Source organism: Juglans microcarpa x Juglans regia, chromosome 1S, assembly GCF_004785595.1.
Source record: "Juglans microcarpa x Juglans regia isolate MS1-56 chromosome 1S, Jm3101_v1.0, whole genome shotgun sequence".
Classification (NCBI taxonomy): Eukaryota; Viridiplantae; Streptophyta; class Magnoliopsida; order Fagales; family Juglandaceae; genus Juglans; species Juglans microcarpa x Juglans regia.
The window spans coordinates 23,500,476-23,525,279 of NC_054595.1; the positions used below are offsets into that span (position 1 = coordinate 23,500,476).

At 35.6% G+C, this 24,804-nt stretch overlaps 4 protein-coding genes and 1 pseudogene across 4 annotated transcripts; all 5 read right to left on the reverse strand.

The window, feature by feature from the left end:
- Positions 1–468: 468 nt before the first annotated feature.
- On the reverse strand, positions 469–2,487 carry LOC121246041 (2-alkenal reductase (NADP(+)-dependent)-like). Its single transcript, XM_041144018.1, has 5 exons — positions 2,064–2,487; positions 1,726–1,909; positions 1,304–1,470; positions 1,095–1,177; positions 469–1,012 (listed from the first exon to the last, which is right to left on the reverse strand). Exons 1-5 carry the CDS (start codon positions 2,436–2,438, stop codon positions 631–633), a joined length of 1,191 nt encoding a protein of 396 aa, XP_040999952.1. The 5' UTR covers positions 2,439–2,487; the 3' UTR covers positions 469–630.
- Positions 2,488–3,945: 1,458 nt separating this feature from the next.
- On the reverse strand, positions 3,946–8,860 carry LOC121246058 (2-alkenal reductase (NADP(+)-dependent)-like). The gene is made up of 5 exons (XM_041144041.1): positions 8,434–8,860; positions 6,414–6,591; positions 5,111–5,277; positions 4,642–4,724; positions 3,946–4,397 (listed from the first exon to the last, which is right to left on the reverse strand). Exons 1-5 carry the CDS (start codon positions 8,680–8,682, stop codon positions 4,019–4,021), a joined length of 1,056 nt encoding a protein of 351 aa, XP_040999975.1. The 5' UTR covers positions 8,683–8,860; the 3' UTR covers positions 3,946–4,018.
- Positions 8,861–12,403: 3,543 nt separating this feature from the next.
- Positions 12,404–14,639, reverse strand: LOC121246059 (chitinase-like protein 1). The gene is made up of 3 exons (XM_041144042.1): positions 14,028–14,639; positions 13,531–13,690; positions 12,404–13,032 (listed from the first exon to the last, which is right to left on the reverse strand). Exons 1-3 carry the CDS (start codon positions 14,413–14,415, stop codon positions 12,615–12,617), a joined length of 966 nt encoding a protein of 321 aa, XP_040999976.1. The 5' UTR covers positions 14,416–14,639; the 3' UTR covers positions 12,404–12,614.
- A 1,468-nt stretch (positions 14,640–16,107) lies between these two features.
- Positions 16,108–17,923, reverse strand: LOC121246061 (annotated as a pseudogene).
- A 1,030-nt stretch (positions 17,924–18,953) lies between these two features.
- Positions 18,954–22,004, reverse strand: LOC121246060 (polygalacturonase-like). Its single transcript, XM_041144043.1, has 4 exons — positions 21,423–22,004; positions 20,015–20,304; positions 19,647–19,875; positions 18,954–19,515 (listed from the first exon to the last, which is right to left on the reverse strand). The coding sequence occupies exons 1-4, from the start codon at positions 21,876–21,878 to the stop codon at positions 19,297–19,299; spliced, it is 1,194 nt and encodes a 397-aa protein (XP_040999977.1). The 5' UTR covers positions 21,879–22,004; the 3' UTR covers positions 18,954–19,296.
- Between the last annotated feature and the right edge of the window lie 2,800 nt (positions 22,005–24,804).

Below are 24,804 nucleotides of genomic sequence, written 5' to 3' on the forward strand. Positions count from 1 at the left end.
AATTATTTCTCAAAATAGTTTTTTTTTTTTAGTTTGTCATACTTGGAGGCCAACCAAGGATTTGTTTGTTTTGAGAAAAGAGATGAGATGAAACGAGATTAAAATTAAAATGTTAAATAAAATATTATTAGAATATATTTTTTAATATTATTTTTGTTTTAAAATTTAAAAAAGTTGAATTATTTATTTTATTTTGTGTGAAGATTTGAAAAAATTGTAATGATGAAATGAGATGAAATGAAATGTTTCTTAAAAACAAACGAGACCTAAGAGTTTTTCCATCAATAAAAGATTAAAAATTTTAAACTAAAAAATTATTTAATCTTATATGTAATATTAAATATAGTTCTAAAGTATATAAGTTGCAATATTCTTTTTAAAAGAAAGTGGAATTTACAAATATCACTCCTCGTTCTAAACACATTCTAAACACGTAACGACGCAATTATAGTACGGATTGCATTTGCACCTTTGATTCTTTGTGCAATTTTATCATTTAAAAAAAAAAAAAAAAAACAAAAACGGCGTCCTTTTAACGGGGCTTGATTTTGTTCATCCATGGCCATGGGCTTTAGTTTATCCCTAGCTAGCCTTAAGGGGAATTACGAGGAACATGAAGAAATTATCAAGTCACTCTGGAGCAACCACCACAACTTGTTTTCCAACATTGCGGCCTGTAAAGAGTCCAACTAGAGCCGCCGGCCCACTCTCCAGGCCTTGTGCTTTGTCTTCAACGTATACAATCTTTCCTTCCTTGATGTAAGGCAGAACCAACTCCAAAAACTTGGGATAAAGATGGTCGTAATCGGGAACCAGGAAGCCTTCTACGCGGACACGTTTTGCAACCAGATACATTAGATTGTGAACGCCTTCGGCCTGGCCGCCGAGGTTGTACTGTGAGATCATCCCGCACACGGCAATGCGGCCGCCAATCTTCATGTTTAGTAGCACTGCATCCAGCATCTTTCCCCCAACATTCTCCCAGTAAATGTCAATGCCTTCGGGGAAGTATCTGCAAAGAATGATAACAATATTATAGCATACATTGCTTAATTTGGTTGAATATTAGGAAAGAAGTGTACTCTGCCACTGACCTTTTCAAAGCTGCATTCAAGTCAGGCTCTTCTTTATAATTGAAACCGTCGTCAAACCCAAACTTGTTTTTCAGAAGATCCACCTTTTGTTGGACAGATGATCGATGAGAGTAAAAACAAGACACAGAAAATTAAGAAGAAGCTCGAGTTAATGAGGTTGCTCACTCTGTTAACTCAATCAACTATCTATCTAACATTATTATGCACACCTTTTCTTTGCTACCAGCACTCCCAACAACATAGCAACCCTGCAACTTTGCAAACTGACCAACAAGCTGACCAACTGCTCCTGAAGCAGCTGAAATGAAGACGTACTGTCCTTTCTTTGGAGAGCAAATCTCATAAAATCCAACATAAGCAGTCATACCAGGCATACCTACACATCACAGAGATCATATTATTGCATTCTAGAGATCTGGGAATCAACTCAGACATCATATTAATCTTAGAAAACTTAACAGCAATATGAGAAAACTCAGTTCAGATTCTTTTGAATATACTCCCTTTTTAAGTATCTTAATAAAATGGTCGGGATACATTGGATTTGGCCAAACCAAAATATAGAATATCGTAATATCTATTCCTTTTCTAGCATCTATCAGAGAAATAAATGGAGAAGAAGCTTAATTACCAAGGATTCCAGTATAGTAGGAAAGAGGAACATCAGTGTGTTGGATTTTAGTCAATGTGTCTGCTGCTGGTTTTGCAAGGACGCTATATTCTTCCCACCCGGTTATTCCCCAGACCAAGTCGCCTTTCTCAAAGTTTGGGTGCCCAGAATCCAAAACTTCAGCCACTCCGTATCCTCTGATTGGCTGCATGCCAGCTTCAATGTCAAACAATGTTGATCACATCGACACGCATTCAACAACGTTGATTTCAATTTTCATTTGTTATCGGTGAAACTCCAAACGAGAACTTCAAAAAGACAAAAAGGGTGAATGAGATTGTGAGTACGTTGAGACTCACCAAACCGGGCTGGAAGGAGACGAAATGGGTGGAAGGTTCGTACTTGGTCATGCGGCTTCGCTGGGAGGGATCACAGGACAAGTAGAGGTTCTTCACTAAAACGCCGTCGGAACCAGCTTGATCAGGAAGCTTCAGCTTTATGGTGCCGGTGGTGGTCACGCACATGTCCGATTCTTTTGGAAAGCCAGACGCCGGCACGTACTCTCTCAATATCACCTGCTTGTTCCTCACTACAACTGCTGCTTCCTCTGATCCACCCACAATCGCCATTTTTCTTAACTGTGATCTCCCACCTCTGATCCTTCTTATCCTCCCTGTAATGTGTGTGTATATATTTATGGGGAGGGAAGAGTAGTGTATGCAGGAGACAGGCATGGCCCGTGGGGGTTGGGAACGATGAAACCGATAGATGAAAGTGTCCAATGTCCAATCTATTTGGCTTTGTGGACGACAACGACGATGTAGTACTATGGCATATATATTATAATGCCGCCCGACCACACAACAATACAAATACATATAACCTGAATTCTGTTTGGTGGATAGAGTGCATGGATACAAGTCTTCATAAAGTATATATATATACTCCTGACATCATTTTTTGGATATGGCGATGATTTTCTGAATGGTGATCAGATAAAGGAGAACACACAACAATGATAAGCGATGAATTATAATTAATATATAAATAATATTATACACCACACTCTTATCCCATTATGTAAGATGTAGTACATTTATCACTACATCTTATATAGTGGTAGTGTATAGAATTTTTCTTAATATATAGATGACAGAAAAAAAAAAAAAAAAAGTATTTACAAGGTTTAAGATCTATGTTCAATAGAAGATTTGATGAGCCAATTTACTATAACAAAAAGGCTATAATGGGATTTCTTAGATTCTAAAATAGTGACAAATAGATCACATAAAAGTAAATACACAAACTATTATGATTTCATAGGACACGTTAGATTTATTTTACAATAAAAAAAATTTTACAATCTAACGTATCACATCAAGATGTATAAGTTTATGGGTTTATTTTTATAGAATCTATTTGTAAATAAAACATTTCTCTTAAATAAAATAGAAGCTCGCTCATCTCAACCCTCTCGTGAGTCAATTATATAATTTGTTGAAGCGTATTGTATTAGAGCACTAGTATTGGACTAGCCATCTTCAATCCAAGCCAAATATTTGTTAAAAAAACATTGCATTGAATTAGGCAAGTCTAAATAAATTTGACTTTGAGCTACAGTAGATCGACCAAATGACTATTTTATTCTTTCCTTTTTCCTTACAACGGTCAGACACTCTCGAGTTCTTTTTTTTTTCTTTCTCCCGAGCCTTCACTGGAATTTTCAATCCCTTCTACTCTGTCCCTCACCGGCTCACCTCACCGTCGCCAGCTCCTCAAGCCACCATCCGGCACTCATCTTCTGAGGTTGCTTTTTGAGTGTGATTCTCATTCAGACAACAGTTTTATTTCAAGCATGTGAGGATCTATTATAAACTTCACATTGTTATACTATTATGATCTATTAGGGACTCATCGGACCTATACATAATCGGGCTACATTTACTGAGGAAACACAATTCACGTGCACACTAGTGTCACAATAGATTTCATGTTTAATTATGAATAAATTTATTTGCAAGTGTAATAATATTTTAGAGAAATGCTATGCATCAGCCACTATTCACTCTCACACTTCATATCTGTAGTTTTTTTTTTCATATGTGTGAGGTGTGAAGTAGTAAATAGTGACTAATGAGAAGAATTTTTCAATATTTTATTAGGTGAATTCTACTATGAATAAGTCTATTTATTGACATACCACTTATGTGAATACTTACTACATCAGCTTACATATAAAAAAGTAATAATATTTTTACTCATTTTATGAATATAATTGGTCTCATATATAAGAAGTTGAAGCACTCCAAGTCATTCATTCACGAGCAACCACCACTACCTGTTTTCCAACATTCCGGCCAGTGAAGAGTCCTACCAGAGCCGCCGGGCCACTCTCGAGGCCTTCAGCTATGTCTTCCACGTATACTATCTTCGCTTCTTTGATGTAAGGCAGCACCAAGTTCAGAAACTCAGGATACTTATGATAGTAATTAGGAACCATAAATCCTTCCATTCTGGCCTGTTTCAGAATCAAATTCATTAAATTGTGCACACCTTCTGACTGCTCAAGGCTGTACTGTGAGATCATCCCACACACAGCAATGCGGCAATTGATCCTCATGTTGACTAGCACCGCATCAAGCATCTTTCCCCCAACATTCTCAAAATAAATATCAATACCTTCTGGGAAATACCTGGAAGGAAGGGGGGCAGATTTGAGCATCCTGCTGTTTCTAATAAAGGGCAGTAGTTTATGGCATTGAAAATCAAAGTAATGATCAACTATCCAAACAGTGTTTCTTTAAATAATCTTGAAACTATGAAATATAAAATTATATCCTCTTTCTCCATGCAGTGATGTCCATCCAAAGCTTACTACTCTATCAACTTAAAATGATATTTTTATATATTCTGATTTGCACGCAGATTATCACTAACCTTTTTAGAGCTGCACTCAAGTCAGGCTCTTCTTTGTAGTTGAAAGCCTCATCAAACCCGAACTTGTTCTTCAGCAAATCAACCTTATGTGCAGAGAGGATTGAGGAAAGCAACAAAATCAGATAAAAAGAAATGTTAATCGGTTTTCAGTTATTTGATGACTAGTGGAAATGGATACAAAGTCAATTTTGACATGAAGATTATGTATCAGATGTGACCACTCCCATATAAAATTCAGAAGCATTAATTGTCTTAAAACATACAGGTTCATGAGATTATTTTTAAAATAATGAGAATGGCATAACACCTTTGTAGCTCTGAACTTATTATCCGGTAAATAAAGGAGAATTATTATACATGTCTTGAAATGAATAACGCAAGACTCAATTCCACTTGTTTTCAACAGAAAATTGAAGGTATTTACACTAATTAAATTGACATATTGAGCACTCATCATGAGCATCCTCACCTTTTCTTTGCTTCCGGCACTTCCAACAACATAGCAGCCCAAAAGCTTTGCAAACTGCCCAACCAGCTGACCAACTGCACCAGAAGCTGCTGAAATGAAGACATACTCTCCTTTCTTGGGAGAGCAAACCTCATAAAATCCAGCATAAGCAGTCATACCAGGCATTCCTACATTTAATGAATATGTTAGACGAGCTTTCAGTACCAAAAAATGTATAGCATACTAAAAAATGCCCACCAAAATTGCTTGCTATAAGCTATCTATTATGGTACTAATTACCAAAGAATGGCTAGAGTCTTCAGAATAACTTCTGGTCGTCAGCCACGATGCCTGACATCTAACAAGGTATATGTGTACAAAATTCCAAAATGCAATGGATCAGTTTTATACCTATACTCACCAAAAACTTCAATTGCAAACAAGTAATGTTGTAACACCCCAGTCCGACATTGGGAATATGACCAACTTATGGGCTTTGTAAGTGATTTTAGGGATGGTTCAAATTGACCAGACTTTTTGAAATTACAGTGCAGATGTGGTTCGCACTTTCTCTGTGTTGTTACATATGTTTTAGACAAATATTTGACTATTGTATTGCATTCTCAAAATATAGAGGTGCATAGGATTCTTTTCAGCAAACCATATCGAAATCTTGAGGTGCATGAGATTGATAGGTGTTGTGAAAGCCAACTATAGCTCACCTAAACAGTTAAATATAGCAATAATATGCTGGTTTTCAGACCATTGTGACCACAATATTAACATTCACAATCAGGATTATGAAATGTCCATTTGAATGTTTTCAACTCCTCTCGTACTTGTTCCCATGCGTCAGAGCCCCCACGGGCAACATGTTTTAGGGGAAAATGATATCAAATTCATAAAATACCAGCTATTCCTACATGTACAGCACCATAACTATAAGGAGGTGACTTAAGAGTAAACACCGACAATAGGGCCTAATAAACTCAATGTGTGATACCCCATATGATAAGGATAAGATAAGGATCAAGGTAGATAGTGTATGAGATCTCACATTGCTTGGGAATAAGAAGTTTTTGCTTTTTATAAGGTTCTAATAGGACTCAATTGTATCATTGACTAGTCATTTTGAAATATAGATTATGTAGTTTGGACTTTGCATTGGGGTGTTACACAACGAGTTTCCTTAGCATTGCATAAAGCATTACTTTTATGTATATCAACAGAGGATGAAAATCTTCAACTTTTTCTCCAGTTTTAGCACACCAAACATCTAGACAAAACAAAGTTAGAAGTGGGAACCTGAAACCATTAAGCTTACCGAGAATTCCAGTATAGTATGAAAGAGGCACATTGGTATTGTGAATTTTAAACAGGGACTCAGTTACTGTGATGAGACTATATTCTTCCCATCCGGTTAACCCCCAGATCAAGTCCCCTCTCTTGAAGTTTGGATGCCCAGAATCCAAAACTTTAGCCACTCCAAGTCCGCTAATGGGCTGCAGAGGATCAACATGGAGGTTTTAAATCCAAGTACATAACTTGCGACTTGACATGGCATAAAGCTTCTAGCTGACAAAGATCTCCAACATGTTTGAATATATCACTCTAGGTTTTAGTATTGTATCACCACTTGTAACTAGGCATTAAAGATTGGTATCCAGATGGCAAATTAAACATGTCAAATGAGGAGCAGAAAATGTGGCACGCAGACTGGCTAAAGAAGCTGTCTGTTTTTGTACTGAACTAATAGACATTGACAATATAAATCCATGTATCCAGTATCTTTCAATGGCTGAAGGACATAGAGTTTGATGAAATGAAGGTTTCTATGTTTCCAAAAAAAAAAAGGGTAAAGCTATAGCCAAACCCACACCCACTAAAAATGGGGACTTTGATGAACGGGCAAGGACTGGTATCATAGCTTTTACAAAAGGACCAAGCCCCGTTTAGTTACCCAGTTTAAATAAGATGTGACGAGATATTTTGAATAATATGAAATTTTTGAATTGAGATGAAATAGTTTGTAAAAAAAATATATTTAGATAGTACAATGAGATGAAATAGTTTTTAATTTTTGGGATTTGAAAAAGATGCGGGTCCCATTATTAATTAGAGAGCGGAAAAGTGCACGGTTCACAATCAATTTTTACTGTTTATATACTGTTCACTGTTAGTATTTTACTGTTCATTTAAGTGAATGTTTTAAAATTTTAAGTTGAAATATAGTATGTCTGGATAGGAAAAACTATTGTACGGTACAGTTGAGATGAAAACATCTCATCTATATTGGCTAACCAAACGTGGCTTAAGATTATGCGAAAAATAAAACAATTGGTGCAACCAATAAAAACAGAAAAACAATGATAACGTTACTACTCATACACAATTATGATAAAAAATATATTTTGTTCACTTTAATTCAATCACAGCATCTTATAATCGTGGGCTCAAAAATACCAAAAAAAAAATATTCTTTTAATCAATAATTGTGTTAAAGACTATTTTTTAAAACAGAATTGTTACTTCAGAATTTAGAGACTTTTTTTTGGTTATTGGTTTTTTCATATTCAGACAAACAGGAAGAACTGTGGTTCAATCCCTAAGCCAGTTCTATATTCCCCTGAAAATAGGAAACAAAGAATTTCTTGAACGAATCACAAAACTCCCAAAGAGAATAATAGAGAGAGATTAAGGAGATGCTTGAAAATAATTTCTATTTCATCCCCTCTCATTTCATCTCATTTCTAAATATTATTTAAACACACATTTTCAAACTAATCATTACAATTTTTTCAAACTAATTATTATAACTTTACAAAATTTCAAATAAAAAATAAAAAAAAAATCAAATTTCTTAGATCTCAAAATAAAATAATATTAAAAAATTTTATTTTAATAATATTTTCACTTTAGAATATTTTTTATTTAACTTTTTCTCTTTCATTTTTTAAAAACTAATAAATTTTTAACTTAAACTATCTCATTACTATTTATAAACTATCTTATTATTATTCTCAAAATTTTCATCTCATCTCATTCTCAAACATCTCCTAAAGGTCCGTTAGACAATACAACTATTATCAAATATTACTCAAACACAAAACATTTTTCAATTTTAAATTTTTAACTTTTTTTCTAATTATTACATCATCCAATTTTTCTAAATTTCCAAACAAAATACAAAAGATAATATAATTTTTTAAAATTTTTTAATTTTATAATTCAAATTTTTATCTCTCCTCTCAATAAAATATCTCAATTCAAATTACTCTCCTGCTATTCATGTATATCAAGGTATTCAGAGTATCCAAACCGGGCAGATCGGAGATAGTACTGACCGAACCGGGTGTGAAGGAGCCCATGTAACTGGGTTGAGTGGGTGGCTTCATTCGGCCACGCATGTAGGGATCGCAGGACAAGTAGAGGTTTTTCACTAGAACACCATTAGAACCTTCAGGAACATTCAGCTTTACGGTATTGGTGGTCACGTACATGTCCGACTCCTTGGGAAAACCATTACTGACATAGTCCCTCAACATCACCTGCTTGTTTCTCAGTACTTCCTTGCCAACACCGCCACTCGCCATTGCCGAACTCTCTGCAAGTTGAAACACCAGATTATATACCGATGGTGCGTGTGTGTGGACTTAGAAGCGGAGAAACCAACAAGGGTGAGAGGGAGATTAGAGAGCAGCGAGCTTACAGGCCAACGAGTGTGATATATTAGAGGCTGGAGGAGTAGAAGCGGTGAAACCAATGAGGGTGTGGGAGGGATTTCCTGGCCGGCAAATATTTTCCCTTGATACAATGTGAAGGAGCTAGCAGGAGATGAACGAAGAAGGGAGCCTCAAGCCTGAGTGTAGTTTGCAATTGTGGTGGTCTTTATTAGTCATATTTTTTTCTTTTCTCGATAGCTTTTACTTTATTAACAGACGTGAATGCCGTCTATTAATTCCCTTCCTTGATCTTTTGTCTGGGTCTATTTATATGGGACCCTGATGAATTAATGCTTTACAAATTGTAGAAATGTATTCGAACAATTTAACGGTAGGTGCGGCATGGCTTGGGTCCTGTTACCAAAAAAAAAAAATCTAAGGGGACGATTGGAAATTAAATTAAATTAAATTCATCTCAACTCATTATTATAATCTAATAATATGTGAATATATATAATATATATATATAGGATAGTGATAGAGTTACTATCTTACTACTTCATTTGATTTTTAAAGTCATCTCAACTCATCTTAATTTATTATTATAATTTTTTTAAAATTCAACACAAAATATAATAAACAATTCAACTTTTTCAAATTTCAAAATAATAATAATATTAAAAAATAATATTTTAACAATATTTTATCATATTAATTTAACTCAGTTCAACATTTAAACCCAGCCTAAATATAAGCCTCATATTTCTGTACACCACTTAAAAATATGTGATTTTATCATTTTATCCTCGCATTTTATGAAATATAAAATAAAAAATACAAAAATAAAAAAATAAAATCATATATTTTTAAATGATATGTAAAGCGTAAAACTTCTATATAACTAGATTCTACAAAAAAATAACAGCAAATTTCCTATAAAAAATTATAAGCTAGTCCTAACTCGTTTGGAACATTAGAAATTGGTTTTTTTTTTTTTTTTCCACGGAGAAAAACGACAGCAAAAGCTTGGATGGATAAATGTAAATCTACTTTGTTATGCATTTTTCTCTTTTTAATTATATATGTCATTCAAAATATTTACCTTTTATTTGCTCTCCTAACGATTATTCCATTTTTATTCTACACTCTCTCATTAACATAAATAATATAGCAATCCACGTTTTTGCTGCTGGTTCTTGCCAGAGTGTTCCAAATGAGTTCAGTGGCCAGTGTTTAGGAAAAATAGAAGATATCTTCACCACGTCGGTTTGCTTAACAGGAGATTTTCTGTTCATTTAAAGAGGAACGCTTGACAGTAATGCTAGATAGAGAGGTTCACAATCTAAAGAGGGACTCCAACGGAGCTACACATAACTTAGCAAAGAAAGCTTTAATATTAGGTCAGGACTTTATTGATGTAGAATGTGATCACCATTGTATTCACTCAATTATTTTGGTTCAAAAATGTGTTTCATGATCAATGAAGCTCTTAGATGTTTTAATTTTAAAAAAATATCAAAATCTCTTAAATTATCGTCCAAAATATAAGAGCTTGAGCGAGAGAAATAATCATAATTAAAATAAACTCTGTAGAATATATTGAACATTTAATGCTCTAAAAATATTCACACGTATAACAAAAAATCTTGTGAAATCAACCAAATCATATGTTTTTGAATGAGAGAGTTTATCACTCGTTTATTTTCGTAGATTAGATGAGATGAGTTGAGATTAAAATTAAAAATTAAATAAAATATTTTTTTAATATTATTTTTATTTTGAGATTTGAAAAAATAAATTATTTATTTTATTTTGTATAAAAATTTTAAAAAATTATAATAATTAGATTAGAAGAGATGAGTTGAGAAATAAAAATAAGATAAAAATGGAACAAATATTCAATTTAAAAAAAAAAACATAGCAACCATAAAACTTAAAAGCACATTAAATGAAGGATGATTTGACTGGATCATGAAAATAATAACGCTTGCGACCGAAAAACGAGATGTTTTATGTAATATGTAAATCTTTGTTGTCTGAAGGATGATTTGTTTATGAGAATATCTTTTGAGCGGTACGTCAGATGTGGGGCTGAGAACAACCTCCAATAGACTAAGGCCATGTAGCCCACCCATTAGATTAGGAATGGGATGCACCGCACTGAAGCAGACATCCTTCACCCTCGAAACCCAATCCCTCCCTCACCCTCATCTGAGTCATCTCTCTCTCTCTCACTCACTCATCAAATCCGCTGCCACTCAACACCGTGAACACATCAACGTTGGAGCTGTGAACTTCATCGGATTTTGACGCTGTGAATTCCAGGTTTGTATGAAATTCAGGCTCCACAATTCAACAAAAGCAATAATTATTAGTAAAATACACTATTAAAGAACTACAATTTTGACAATCTAGATGTATTTTGCCAATTAATTCACAAGCACTTTCTACGAAAATGGGAGAGTTTCTTTTTTTCAAAACAATGCATCTTCAAAAAAACAAACCATGAAAACACAAAAAACAAACCATGGAGGACAACGGTGGTGCCTGCGTCAAACTGCGTGGTGGCTGTCGATGGTGTAGGACTATGTGGTGGTTGTGGGTGGTGGCTAACTGCCTTGTGTGAAACTGGTTGGCTTCAGATTGGGTGGCTGCGTCGAGCTGCCAGGTGGCGGCGATTGGTGGAGAATATCAAAAGGCAAGCCGCAACGTCTGGTGAGTGGGTACATCTGGTGGGTGGATAACGACATGTTAGACTGAAAATATGTTTAGGATACTTTGGAGAAAAATCTGATGGAGTGATCCTCATAGAATTTTTTTTTTTACATTATTAATGTGACAGTTGCTTATTGGATGCTGGTTTCACCTCAAAAGCATATGGTACCGCTTTAACTGTTTGTTTATTCATAGTTCTCTATGTTTCCATGCACATCTCATCTCTTGCTGTGGGAATCTTTGTAAATAATTGACTACCGACCGGCAGCCAATTGGGCATATGTCCAATCCCCTTTGCGTTAGGTTCCCTGCGGCAATCGTCTCTTCTAAATAATCATTTGAGAGTAAACATCGCAAAGTTGTGGAGACTTATTTTATTTCAGACAAATAATTGACATCTAGGTTTTTTTTTTTTTTTTAATTATTATTATGTTTTTTATAAATTTGGAAGAAGGTACCCAACTATAAGGGTACAATTGGATCTACCTTTGTTTGTTTTTTACCCCTTTTCTAATGTACTCTGTAAAATAAAACAGATTTGAATCTCCACCATATTTTGACCCATTTGAGGGAGGCCAGGACTTTGTTGCTGAATGAAGAGTTTCAGTGCAGTAGAGGTCTATTGGGCCCCAAACAGTTGAGCCTTTGCATCCATATTTCCTCCTTCAAACATAATAATCTCAGTTGCCGACATTCAGTAATTATGTATTGCAATCTAAAACGAATGCGTGTAGAAGGTAGCAGTTCTCGGGACAACACTGGCAGTACAAAACAAAGATCAATGTCCTAAACACAACAAAGAGATTTACCAAAGAAATCACAGACTAGGACAATAGAGCATGTCTCAATAAAACATATCTTCACTTTACAACTTCTGTAATTGGAAAAAAAAAAAAAAAAAAAAAAACGTAACAAGAAGATGGTTCACAAGTACATCGATTGCACAATATATAGTATGCTTCATAAAAACAAATGGGTCTCAAAATCTACACAGCAATAACAAAGTGCAGTGAGAAATCATTCCACACATTACAACTGACCTGGGTATAGCATCCATCTTTGCCAACTCTTTTTATTTCTGGTCCCCCTTTGGAAAGGAATATATTATCCAACAATCAAATAGGCTACCTAGCCATATCATATAGAGCTCAAGAAGACGCGGTGCTGGGAGAGGTTGCAGGGTTAAATGCAACCTGCTCAGCACAAGAGAGCACCTCATGCGGCCCTGCTTCCTCTCGGCCAACACCCATAAGGTCAAGGTAATACAGGTAATGGGAAATGATGTTGTTCATGGAATCAACATCACCCTTCCCACAAAGAAAGTCCCCGTAAAGAATGTTCATTGTGGTGCCAAAACCAGGACCGCGCTTAGACAAAGTATCGTTCTTGGTCGGTTTCCAGTTGCCAACAAAGGCATCATGGGCTGATGGCTGTGACTTTTTGATCGGGGTCATCCACCGCCAAATTGCGGCCTCGAAAGCAAGGGTAGCATTCTGCTCAATATATTCTGGGTGGTTCAGCAGGTCTTCTTTCAAAGCCTCCCCAGCTGCACCGTAGTTGTAGTTCCTATGATAACAGCACCACCAAAAACGCTATAAGCATAATCTTTTTTTTTTTTTTAGTAAGTATAAAAGCAAGTCTAAGCATAATCTTTGCAAGTGTTAATAAACCAATTATCATTAGTTTTTCTAAGTTAGCACATATATCTATGAAATCCCGGTGGAGGGGGGAGAAGGGAGGGACGGAGGGAACAGCGGCAAAGAGCGAAATCAAGCATAATGTTTGACCTGTAAAATGATCCTACCAATTGTATAAGTCGGTTATCTAGCAAAAGATGCTTCAATCATTCATGATAATTCTAAAATTTATGTACGAGACAAATACTATATCATCATGAAGTAATATTGAAGAGCTTTACATCGCTTCTTCACATGACAAGAATCCTTTATAAACTGCAAAAAACTGAAAGCTTGAGGCGAAAAACAAATGAAACAACGGAGAAAATCAAGAGAAAAGAGAAGAAAAACAGAAGGCTTGGTTATGAAATATAGAAAGTTAACAGACCAGTAGATAGGCAAGGCACCACGGCCATAGTATTCGGCTCCGGGAGCACAAGGGTAGGTGTATTTGTAGGAGTCGTCGCAGTATGACTGGCTGGGACTCATTTCCCTGTTGAAGCAAAGCCCCCAGGCGAAGGGTCCTCCTGTCGCCACTCCATAACCGCCTAGAGAGAGAACCCCAATTATATGTACAATTTTTCCATCAATCAAACTATACGAAAAAACAAAAAATGTTCCAGACACTTAAACAACATTTTCTATTACTAAAAGGAAAATTCTACCAGCTAGTAGTTTCTTAAATGGTCTATTTTTCCTTAATTGATTGTATCTCATTCAGTTCTACACTGAACAGCAAGATCTGAGCCACTACATTAGAATAATTGGCAGCATCCCACCCGGAAAGCTAGCTTAGAAAACCAGAAAACCCTGATAACCGAATCCCCTCAAAACCCATTGTATACTAGAAGAAAGAGAGAAAGGGTATATAGTTACTGTACTTACAAGAAGTCTTGCTGCCGACGTGGGCGAGGAAGGCTGCGATCTCCTTCATCTTCAAGGTCTTAAGACCGGTGGTACCGAAGCCAAGGTGTTCGAAGAGGGAGGCGGCTGTGATGAAGGACTTGTAGTCCCAGAAGCCGACGGCGTGAGCGACGGGAGAGTTCCGCTTCGAGAAGAGATTCTCGAATTGGTAGGTCTGGAAATAGTCGGTGATGGTATCGTTGCAACAGTAAATGGACCAGCCCTTGCACTCCCACCCTTTGTCACACATCTTCTTACCTTTCACCATCTTCACCTTCGTTACCGTGTCCGGATCTCCTTCCGCGACATTCACCACCACTGCCACCACCAACATCAATCCCAGAACTGCCACAATGTCTCTTCCCTTCATCTTCACTGCGTGACTCCGCGTCTTGCTGTATTGGGTCGGGTTGAATTCTCTGGTTGCAAAGCAATGGCGAGATCGAAGGAAGGAATGAAGGAGAAGAAAAAAGGAAGGTCTTGCGGTGTCGGATCGGAAGTCTTTTTCTCTTCTTTGTCTGCAGAACAGATTCTTTGTAGAGAAGAAGAGTGGACCCGAGTAGTAATTAAAGAGCGTGCAAGTCCGAGGGTTGGACGGTAGATCTGGGAAGAAGGTGTTCGGAGTTTAAGTAAGAGAACTACACAGGCTGGATTTGTCGGGATGAATATAGGGACCCACAAACCATTCCACCGACAAAAAATCAAAGAGAAAACAAGTTCAAGTTTTAACTTGGGCCGGGCTAATTTGGTTAGGCCCATCAATAATGTAAAAGGATTTTTTTTTTTTTTTTTTCTTTGGGTGAAAAGAAGTTAAGAAACTATAGGAATTGAATTTGACAAATAAGGGTTCATTTTTCCCTTCAATTTTGATAAATGATCCTAATAACAAGACTTTTAAGGTCGTCTCGAGGAATTAAGTGGCAGTAGGCTCCCGTTGGAAATAATTTTAAATATTAAAATATACACGTACGAATGTGAGTATTGAAATATACACGTGCGAATGTGAGTATGAATCTAAATAATAAAATGTTTAAAAGATAATCATAAATTCAAATTGACACATTTAATTTTTGCTAAAAGGTATTCTAACATGTTCTGTTAGAATCTTTGTAAGCACTGCGTCTCCAACAAAGGGATCAAAAGATTTCTAATTTCAAATGTGTTAAAACTAGTCACTTAGCTTGAAAAATTGTTAAAATCCTGTCAATCTAGCCCCCACAACATCAATGTACATAACATATTGATCTCTCTTCACATACATATGAAAATTTTAATCATATATATATATATATATATCAAAATTTATTTTCTTCCAAAAAAAGGGAAGAAAATCAAGCATTGTATAATGTCCACCTTAATTCCCATATTATCTTTTTTATTTTTTCCCAAACTGTATAAACCCATATAAACATATAGTTTTGATATCCTCAGACAAGCACAAAGACATATATATATATATACATATATGTATATATATATATATATATATATATATAAAAACAGAGGAAGTAGAGTAAGAAGAACCTTATCAACATCATGATCTATATCGTAGTCTTGGCAGGATTTGGCTGCCATAAATACCAGCATGCATCTAATTCCCCACCAACACCTCTATTACCGATCGAACTCGTAACACTTTGCTAATTTAGAGCCTTTGGAGGCTCCAAATGCAGATGGTCTGACCCACCCCCTGCCTATTCTGGACACCCAGAAACTGGGAGTTGAATTTGGAGAAAGAAAACGAGAACTAGAATGTCGTTTGCAGGTAATATATAATTGGAGGCCATGCAAGGCCTGATCTATATCTAGTTACATTACGTGCCGCATGATGCAGCAAATTAAAGCACATACTTTTATTCATAAATAAGTCAAATACAAAGCATATATATATATATATATATATATATATAAGACACATTATTTATAATGAGATAGGATAATCTTATGATAAATACAAAGCCAAATCTCTAGAATAAGATTATAAGGATAGTAATCAAACTAAATTTTATCCTTATTTTGCCCAACCGCTCATGTGACCCACATAGTCAGTCATAGACAATGAATGCGTGGCATGATATCATTCTGGAGCGACTGCAACTACTTGTTTTCCAAAGTTACGACCACTGAAAAGGCCAACAAGGGCAGCTGGACCATTCTCAAGGCCTTCTGCTACGTCTTCCACATACACTATCTTGTTTTCTCTGATGAAAGGCAGTACAGTGTCCAGGAACTTGGGATATAGGTGATAGTAGTTGCGATGCGTGTATCCTTGCATGTGGATCCACTTGAACCCAATGTGCATTAAGTTTTTAATGCCTTGAGGCTCATCAAGGTTGTATTGTGAGATCATTCCGCACACTGCAATGCGACCAAAGTGCCTCATGTTTAGCAGCACTGCATCAAGCATTTCGCCCCCAACATGCTCAAAGTATACGTCAATGCCTTCAGGAAAATACCTGCAGGCATGCAGTACTGCGGTGAGTCGATCCGTGACAATTAATTAATTATAACCTCAACTTGATGTTTTATATGTATATGCAAATTAACTATGTTGGATAGATATTGCTGACCTTTTCAAAGCTGCGTTCAAGTCATGCTCCTCCCTGTAATTGAAAGCCTCATCGAACCCAAGTTTATTCTTCAAGAGATCAACCTGATTCATGAGTACGTACGTAATGCATGCAGAAGATCTCAGTAGTCTTCATTAATTTTAAGGATGCAGGGCTCTTGCAAATTTCATAATAGTTAAATAAAAAGGAAACAAAATAATTGCATCATGCATGATCTATATATATATATATATGTATGTATGTATACCTTTTCTTTACTTCCAGCACTTCCAACAACATAACAACCCTCCAGTTTTGCGAATTGTCCAATAAGCTGGCCAACTGCGCCAGATGCTGCTGAAACGAACACATATTCTCCTTTCTTTGGGCACCAACCTCATAGAACCCAGCGTACGAGGTCATCCCAGGCATGCCTAATATCGATCATGGGTGAATTTAAGAAAGAGTAAATATATACATGCACAGGCCGTTGATAGGGATCAGCATTAAATTGAATTATTATTTAGTTAGTACTTAAGCAACATGGCTCATAAAATCTAACATCAAAACATTACAAAAGAAAAGGATCGAGTTCCAAGGAAACAACATATATAATTAATTAATGCATGGTCCCTTCGTGTAACATTTTGTTTGATATTCCTTATAATGGGGCTCACCAAGAATTCCAGTGTAGTAGGAAAGAGGTACATCAGTGTGCTGGATTTTAATCAGGCTTTCAGTTTTCGTTATCAGGCTGTACTCTTCCCATCCGGTAGTCCCCATACCAGGTCACCTGCTTTGAATTCTGGATTCCCAGAATCCAGAACTTTAGCCACACCATACCCGAATATTGGCTGCAAATTTTCATGGAAAACAAACACTTGTAGCCAGGTATATAAGGCGCTCAAGCCTCAATTTACATATACACATGATCAGATGAAAGGAACCAAAATAAATGAGCATTTTAACCCAAAAATAAGTAAAATGAATAATTAATATTGTCTTACGTACACAGCCAGGGGTGTATCTATCATATCCGGTTAGACCTACGGCTTTCCTCATAAAGAACTGCATGAGAGGATCGCAGGATAAGTAAATGTTCTTCACCAAAACTGCGTCTGAACCTTGAGGAACCTTCAACTTTATGGTACCAGTGGTCAGAAACATGTCCGATTCCTTGGGATAGCCAGTGACATAGTCCCTGAACATCACCTGCTTGTTGCTCACTTCATCTCCAACTCTCGGCGCCATTTTTGCTATATATATTTAGATGAATTAAAGTCTCTCTAGCTTCTTTAATTGCTCACTTGATCAGAGTGTAGGAATTGTTGCTTGTAATGGACCACAGGACCTATTTATAGATACCTGAAACTTCGTTAATCTTCGAATTCATCTTTTTATAAACAACAACGTTACGTGCCGCCTAGAAGAACATACCTTTCCTAGCTGATAATCATTGACCTAATTCCATATCTAGCTATATAGTCAGGTGCAATACGGACATCTGTCTCGATCCTTTTTTTTTTTTTTTTAGTGTGCGAATTAATGTGGTCGCTGGGTATATAGTACTGTTGGTGAGGCTGATCATGTGGTGTAGAGAACATATGTTGTTGCACAAAGATAAGATCACCTTAGATTTGGGTAAGTGCTTACGTATTAACATGAAACTAGCGTCATAGTATACGTCACCGATGGAATTTGGTACTTGTCTTGTTTGTCTTATTCCTTAAAGAGTACAGTATTTGCCGCATCCAATTTAAGACTCGATTATTTTTAGAAAATATCTCATCTTATTTTATTATTATAATTTTTTTAAATTTTTACATAAAATAAAATAAATAATTTAATTTTTTCAAATTTTAAAATAAAAATAATATTAAAAAATATATTCTAATAATATTTTATTTAATTTTTTAATTTTAATCTCATCTCATCTCATATTATCTCTTAAAACAAACGAGCGCTTTAGTGATCTGTTGACTGTTACTGCACAAAAGGCATGCGGCGGCATAACCTTCAGCCATCAAAGTAGAGTTTTAGGCTGATGTTTAACTAGCTGAGATGATATAATAAAATATTATTTTTTAATATTATTACTATTTTAAGATTTAAAAAAATTAAATTATTTATTATATTTTATGTTAAGATTTTAAAAAATTATAATGATAAATTAAGATGAATTTAAATTTTAAACAAAGACAGTTCGAAATCCCTTCTCCCAAATGTATAAAAATAATAATAATAATAATAATAATAATAATAATAATCTGTAGCTGCGTTTTATCTCCAAATTACAATAAAATTCAAAAGACAAATGTGAAATTTGATTGTATTAATATCATTGCAATCTCATTAATATATACCAATTGCTTTCAAATTCCCACAAATCTCAAACCAATCCATTTAGCAAAATCATTCCATATATCTCTTACAAGTTACAGCTATTCATGATCAATCATCATGCAAACACCCAGAGAATGGGTTTTGAACTTTTTGGACTATATTAATTGCTGATCACTGCAAGGCCAGGCTCCAAGGAAGCCCAATGGGCTAGCGACGCCGCAGGCTCAAGCAACGATCGACAAACTTACATTATTCAATGGCCTGATGACCGTATACCACGCTATAAAATCCAAGGATAAAACATCAATCGATCTTTTCTATGCTTATATTTATTCTAACTGGGTTTGTATCTTCCCCGACTACAAGCAACCCGAGGGCTGGACTGCACCAGAAGATGTTCCTGCAGCATGGGTACATGAAACCTGAGCGGCTTGATTCTTGTAAGTTAGCTTCACATCCTCCAATCTTATTCTGGAGCATGGATTCTTTGAACTACAATCAAATTTCACAGCAACTTCTGTGGCCGATGTTCCATGGATGTCCTGGTATGTCACATCACTAATTTTTACACCAGAAACCTGTTAAAAAAATCAAGCTAAGATTTTCAGAAATGGAGCCAAACTTTGAACAAACATGATTTTGGGATCTTCAAAAGGAACTAATTGGGCTGTCTTAATTAGGTCAGACAGCATGGATTTCAATATCTTACCTGGCCAGGGCAACCTTTGTTGTCTGGGCAGTAATTTTGATCGATTAGAATGGGATTCTGGACATCCACCATAATGGCATGTTGGAAGAGAATGTTCCTGGCAAACCCATTGCTGGGCCTTCCCCAAGTCTTAATCCTCACCCCATTCTGAGTGCCGGTAAAAGTAACTGTTTTAACTGTCACGTTCTGCACACCAACCTCTTGCAGGTCCTTGCCCAGACTCCCAATGCTGCACCAGTTAGAATAAAAAAATCCCATGCCCACTTTAGCATCATACCCGCATATAATAATAATGCATTAATTACCAGGAGAATGTGAATACCATATCTAATCTTAGATAAAATAATAACAATAATAATAATAAATACCTGATTCCATGGCCAGGTCCACATGCAACGTTCTCAATCCACAAGTTAGTGGCACCGGGGCCAATTGAGATGCAATCATCACCGGTCCGGATTTTGGAGCTGAGGATGGTGACGTCTGATGATAACTGAACGTGAATGCCGTCGGTGTTTGGGCTGTCGCCGGAGGCGGTGACTTCGACACCTTGCATTTTCACGTTCTGGCACCCGTTGACGACGATGTGGAACATCTGGCTGTTTAGGGAGGTCAACCTACTGACCACGATGTTTTTTGAGTTCGAAAATTCCAGTGTCTGCTTGTATACACATAATAATTAAAAAGATGCAATTATTAATAATGATTATGAAAATCGAGGATAAGGGTTATCCGACTTTGTAACAAAAAAACGAAAGAAACATGGGCCGTTGGCGTACGTTCAGGCTAGCTCTCAGGACTGTTAATTAAAATATTAAAAATGTGGACCGTTGATGCAGGCAATAAAGGCCTAAGCACAAGCTAGGCTTTTGGCATTCCGGTAATTAGTACTAAAGCATGCTTTGCTGAAATTGCATGCAAAACTCCAAGAATATATAGATTATATATATAGATACATGAAAATAAATAATTTATTACTCGAGAACATGGGATTATTCCCAAGTACTATCGTCTGTCTCTACGATCATGTCCTTGGAACTTGGCTTGTCGTGCATTGCATCAGTGGATCAAGGAATCCATTTGTTATTTTAGTTTGTTGAAAAATAATATTATCCCTCCAAGCCATAAATATAAATATATATATATATATATATATGTATATAAAGGCAGTACTTTTCACTGGTGAATCCACCCAATTTGCTGCATGCCTAGAAAATGAACCATATCTCTTTAATTAACCAAATTAATTAGTACTGCACATGCACATAATCATGCATGTATTATATGTAGATATCGTTATCTAATGACCACTTTGACACTTGTCAGCATATATGGAAACTGACCCAGGATGCAACAGTACTCGTTGTAGTGAAAAGACATATATAGCCCTAGCTTCGTCAACCATCATAGATTCATACATATATATATATGTGTGTGTGTGTGAGTAGTGCTACGTGCATGTAATTATAGTTTTGCTTATATTTTACTTACAAGAATTATTTTGTTAATTTTTTTTTAAAATCTCAAATTTTGAATTTTAAATTTCAAGATTTTTAGTACATATTAATAACTGACATCATGTCGAAAAGTAAGTGTTTCTTAAGTACATTTACATTTTTATGTATATATATAATTAATATTAACCACGAAGTTTGCAACTCAAATCATGAGTACTGCATTGATCACTGATAGCTACCTCTAGCTAGTTTTCGAAAATTAAACTGGAAATAAAATAAAAGGTACTGCATGGGGCAACATTGACATTCATTAGCGTACCGTTGCTCCGCTGGGGCAACTCTTGCCTGAGGACTTGCAGTCCCACAAGCCGGTGCCTTGCCCATCAAGAATCCCTCCAGATATCGTAACCCCGTCAACGTGCTCGAACAACAGCCAGTTTCCTTCATTTCCCAGAACGCTGTAGTCCGATGGCGCCACGAGCGTGCCATCGATGCGTATCCCGATGGCACTGTTCTTGCATGGCCCGTTGAAAACCACCTTGCCAAGATCAAATCTCCCGGCCGGCACGTAAATGACGGCTGGATTTACCGAGGCACAAGCTTTTGTCCATGCAGAAATGAAGGCCTGGGTTGAGTCCGTCTTTCCATCTGCTTTGGCTCCCAAACTGACCACACTGTAAGTAGTCACGGGAGCAGCCAAGACGATGGAGGAATAGAATAGGATAGAGAGAAGTGAAAGAAGGAGAGGACAGCTTCTCATATGGTACTTTGCCATTTTGGTTTAGGATGAAAATGTGCTTGTTTGTGTTCCTGTTTCACAGATCTAGAGAGAGAGAGAGAGAGAGAGAGAGAGAGAGAGAGAGAGAAGAGAGAGTTAGGGAGTTGAATAAGGAGTTAAGGATTGTAGTGGTGGGGGAGTTGAACGGTTTTGAGGTGGTATTTATAGAATTTGAAATGCACGTTAATTAGTTTCCATGTAAAACATCATAAAGGTAAGCAAAGCTGCGCCGAACTTTCAACTTTGAAATGATATAATTAAACGTCTACGTTAGACTTTTATTTTTTATTTTTTATTTTTCCTTTAATCACTTCTTCAGTACGTGATCAGGGCATAGATTGAATTTATGGTTTTTGGCTGGGACTATATATAGTTTAATATATAATTAATTATAGGGTGTATCGATCCAAATGAGCTATAATAAATGGAGAAACCATCCGAATTTATAACTATCAAATGCCTATGTAAATGTTATATATGTTTTTATATTGAATTATTCTATTTTTAAGTTCATGTGTAGAGTATATATATCCATATAATTTAAATGGTAAGATTTGATTATTTAAATTTTAAAATGTATATTTTATAAATCAAATTAGATAATGTAAGTATTTTCGTAAACGTGTTTTATATACCGACTTGATAATAAAATCTTTCTTTTATATTCTATGACTCATAACCCGCCCCATATATATATATATATATATATATATATATATATATATATATATATATATATATATATATACATATGTTTTTGTGTTGTGCAAAGATCTAGCTAAAGATTTCTTACTGCAGCGTGAGTAGAAAATGAAGATAGAATATAGATGCAGGTTAATATTCTTACAGCAGATTGGAGTAAAGGCCGGGAACGGCGGGAAGCTAGGAAGACCCGATTTCTAGCAATTAATTAATTGTAATGTGGATAAATAAAATAGGCAAAAAAAAAAAAAAAAAGAGGGGGGAATTGATAGGTAGCTAGGGTTTTCAGTAAATCACGCGCCCTCCGAGCTCAAAGCAATGATTAAGGAGGAATGCATGCACTATATAGGAGTTAGGACGTGGGTTGGTTGAGATGTAGGAGAATTTCAAAGGTTTTCGGTGCACTAACGTAGGCAAGAAGGGAATGAAAAGCAGCGATCGACCGTCAACGTACGTACGTGACAATATGGCTGCCAAATTGCCAATACATACATCCCCATACCGGCCAGCCCACCATGAATTAAGTCACCATGCACCGCCCGCCAATAATATTCTTGTTTTCGGGTGCTTATGCACCTCTCTTTGCTTAAAGCACACGAAGTGCATGCATGATCATCATCTCCTTATATATAATAATTCAGTCCCCTACGTAGAGTCTAGCTCTCACAGAGATCATGATCGACAAATGCCTGCATGCCCATATATCAAGCAATATATATATATATATATATATATATATATATATATATATATATCTCTTCTTTTCTGTCTTCCAAACGTAGTTGTTTTCCTTGGATTAACATCATTAATTTACAATTAACTAATTTCCTAATATAAACATTTTTTTACGTAAAATTCGAAAAGAGAACGAGACATGCATATATAATCGCACACGGCATTAAATTCCCTATATATATATATATATATTTGAAGTATAAAACTTATTTGGATGGATAAAAAAATCATAAGAAATCTGTTATGTTTTCGTTTAGCTCATCATGTTATTGGTTAATTTAACTTAAAAAATCAAAATACGTACATTTCATCTCGTGATTTTAAATGTAGATCATGAGTTTATTAATTAGCCCATACATGCTAGCTGCATGTACGTCTAATATTGAAGATTTCAGTTAAGAGTTTCGTACAAATTCCAAAAGATTCTCGAGATTAAATATCCGATGGAGGCACTATATAATATAAATTAATTAACTCACCCACAAATAGATAGCTAGTACTTGTCTTTTGGTTAATTTTCTCTAATCTAAGATATATATAATAATTTAATTGTATGGCTTTCATTAATGTATAATGTGCCTAGCTATTATTATAAGTACTACTGATCAATGATAAAAAACGTAAAACCAATATTAATTTATAAAATTAGGGCATGCAGTTTTAGAAAATGCAGCTATCATATATATATATATATGAAAAATTCTATACACCAAACTACCATCTAACTTTCATTTCATTACGTAAGATGTGATACATTTATCACCATTGAATGATTTTTTATTGGATGATTCTTTTTTATCTAATAGTGATAAATATGTCACATCTTACATAGTGCATGTGATAAAAGTGGAACGAGAGTATGGTGTATATATAAAAGTGGGATAAAACTAATTAATTCCTGCAGCTTTCTCATTCATTCCAATATTATAATTTGAAAAGCACTATAGATCAGCACCATAGATATGGGGCCTCCATGCGTACATTGTGATTCCAGATCAATGAGAGATATTGTTCCTAATATTAAGGAGGAAAAACATGTGTGTGTGTGTGGATCTATACATTCTTTCTTTATATATTGAGAATAATTTTCCTTGTGCATGCTCGCTAGCTTCCATGATTTCTGGGCAGATTTTGGGGGAATTTTTAAGATTCCTGCAGTTGGCTGCATATATGACTCCATTTGTGGGTTTGATATATTATAGAATGCTAATTAAGCAATCAGGTCAGAAAGGCGCGCATGTGATCAATGTGTAGTACTGCATGAAACATATACATATATATATATATATAATATATGTAATTAGACAAATTTAATATGAAATTCCCAAACCATCCTCTATCACATCGGCATTTCTAAAGTACAGAAGCTATAACAACAGGGACAATAATTGTAATATACGGCAATATATAGGATAATATTACTGATCAACATGATCAAAGGGCAGCTAGCTAGCTAGCTAGGTGTTGCGTGAACAAGATGATCAGG

Excerpts from the sequence above, each read along its gene's own strand:
- LOC121246041 (XM_041144018.1), bottom strand. The coding sequence starts at position 2,438 with ATGCCTGTCTCCTGCATACACTACTCTTCCCTCCCCATAAATATATAC. Across the intron at positions 1,471-1,725 it reads CTACTATACTGGAATCCTTG|GTATGCCTGGTATGACTGCT; the intron begins GTAATTAAGCTT and ends TGTGATGTGTAG. Across the intron at positions 1,178-1,303 it reads GTGCTGGTAGCAAAGAAAAG|GTGGATCTTCTGAAAAACAA; the intron begins GTGTGCATAATA and ends GTCCAACAAAAG.
- LOC121246058 (XM_041144041.1), bottom strand. The coding sequence starts at position 8,682 with ATGGCGAGTGGCGGTGTTGGCAAGGAAGTACTGAGAAACAAGCAGGTG. Across the intron at positions 6,592-8,433 it reads GCTCCTTCACACCCGGTTCG|CCCATTAGCGGACTTGGAGT; the intron begins GTCAGTACTATC and ends GATCCTCTGCAG. Across the intron at positions 5,278-6,413 it reads ATACTATACTGGAATTCTCG|GAATGCCTGGTATGACTGCT; the intron begins GTAAGCTTAATG and ends CATTAAATGTAG.
- LOC121246059 (XM_041144042.1), bottom strand. The coding sequence starts at position 14,415 with ATGAAGGGAAGAGACATTGTGGCAGTTCTGGGATTGATGTTGGTGGTG. Across the intron at positions 13,691-14,027 it reads CGTCGGCAGCAAGACTTCTT|GCGGTTATGGAGTGGCGACA; the intron begins GTAAGTACAGTA and ends TTCTCTCTCTAG. Across the intron at positions 13,033-13,530 it reads GGTGCCTTGCCTATCTACTG|GAACTACAACTACGGTGCAG; the intron begins GTCTGTTAACTT and ends CTGTTATCATAG.
- LOC121246060 (XM_041144043.1), bottom strand. The coding sequence starts at position 21,878 with ATGGCAAAGTACCATATGAGAAGCTGTCCTCTCCTTCTTTCACTTCTC. Across the intron at positions 20,305-21,422 it reads GTTGCCCCAGCGGAGCAACG|ACACTGGAATTTTCGAACTC; the intron begins GTACGCTAATGA and ends GTATACAAGCAG. Across the intron at positions 19,516-19,646 it reads ACAAAGGTTGCCCTGGCCAG|GTTTCTGGTGTAAAAATTAG; the intron begins GTAAGATATTGA and ends TTTTTTTAACAG.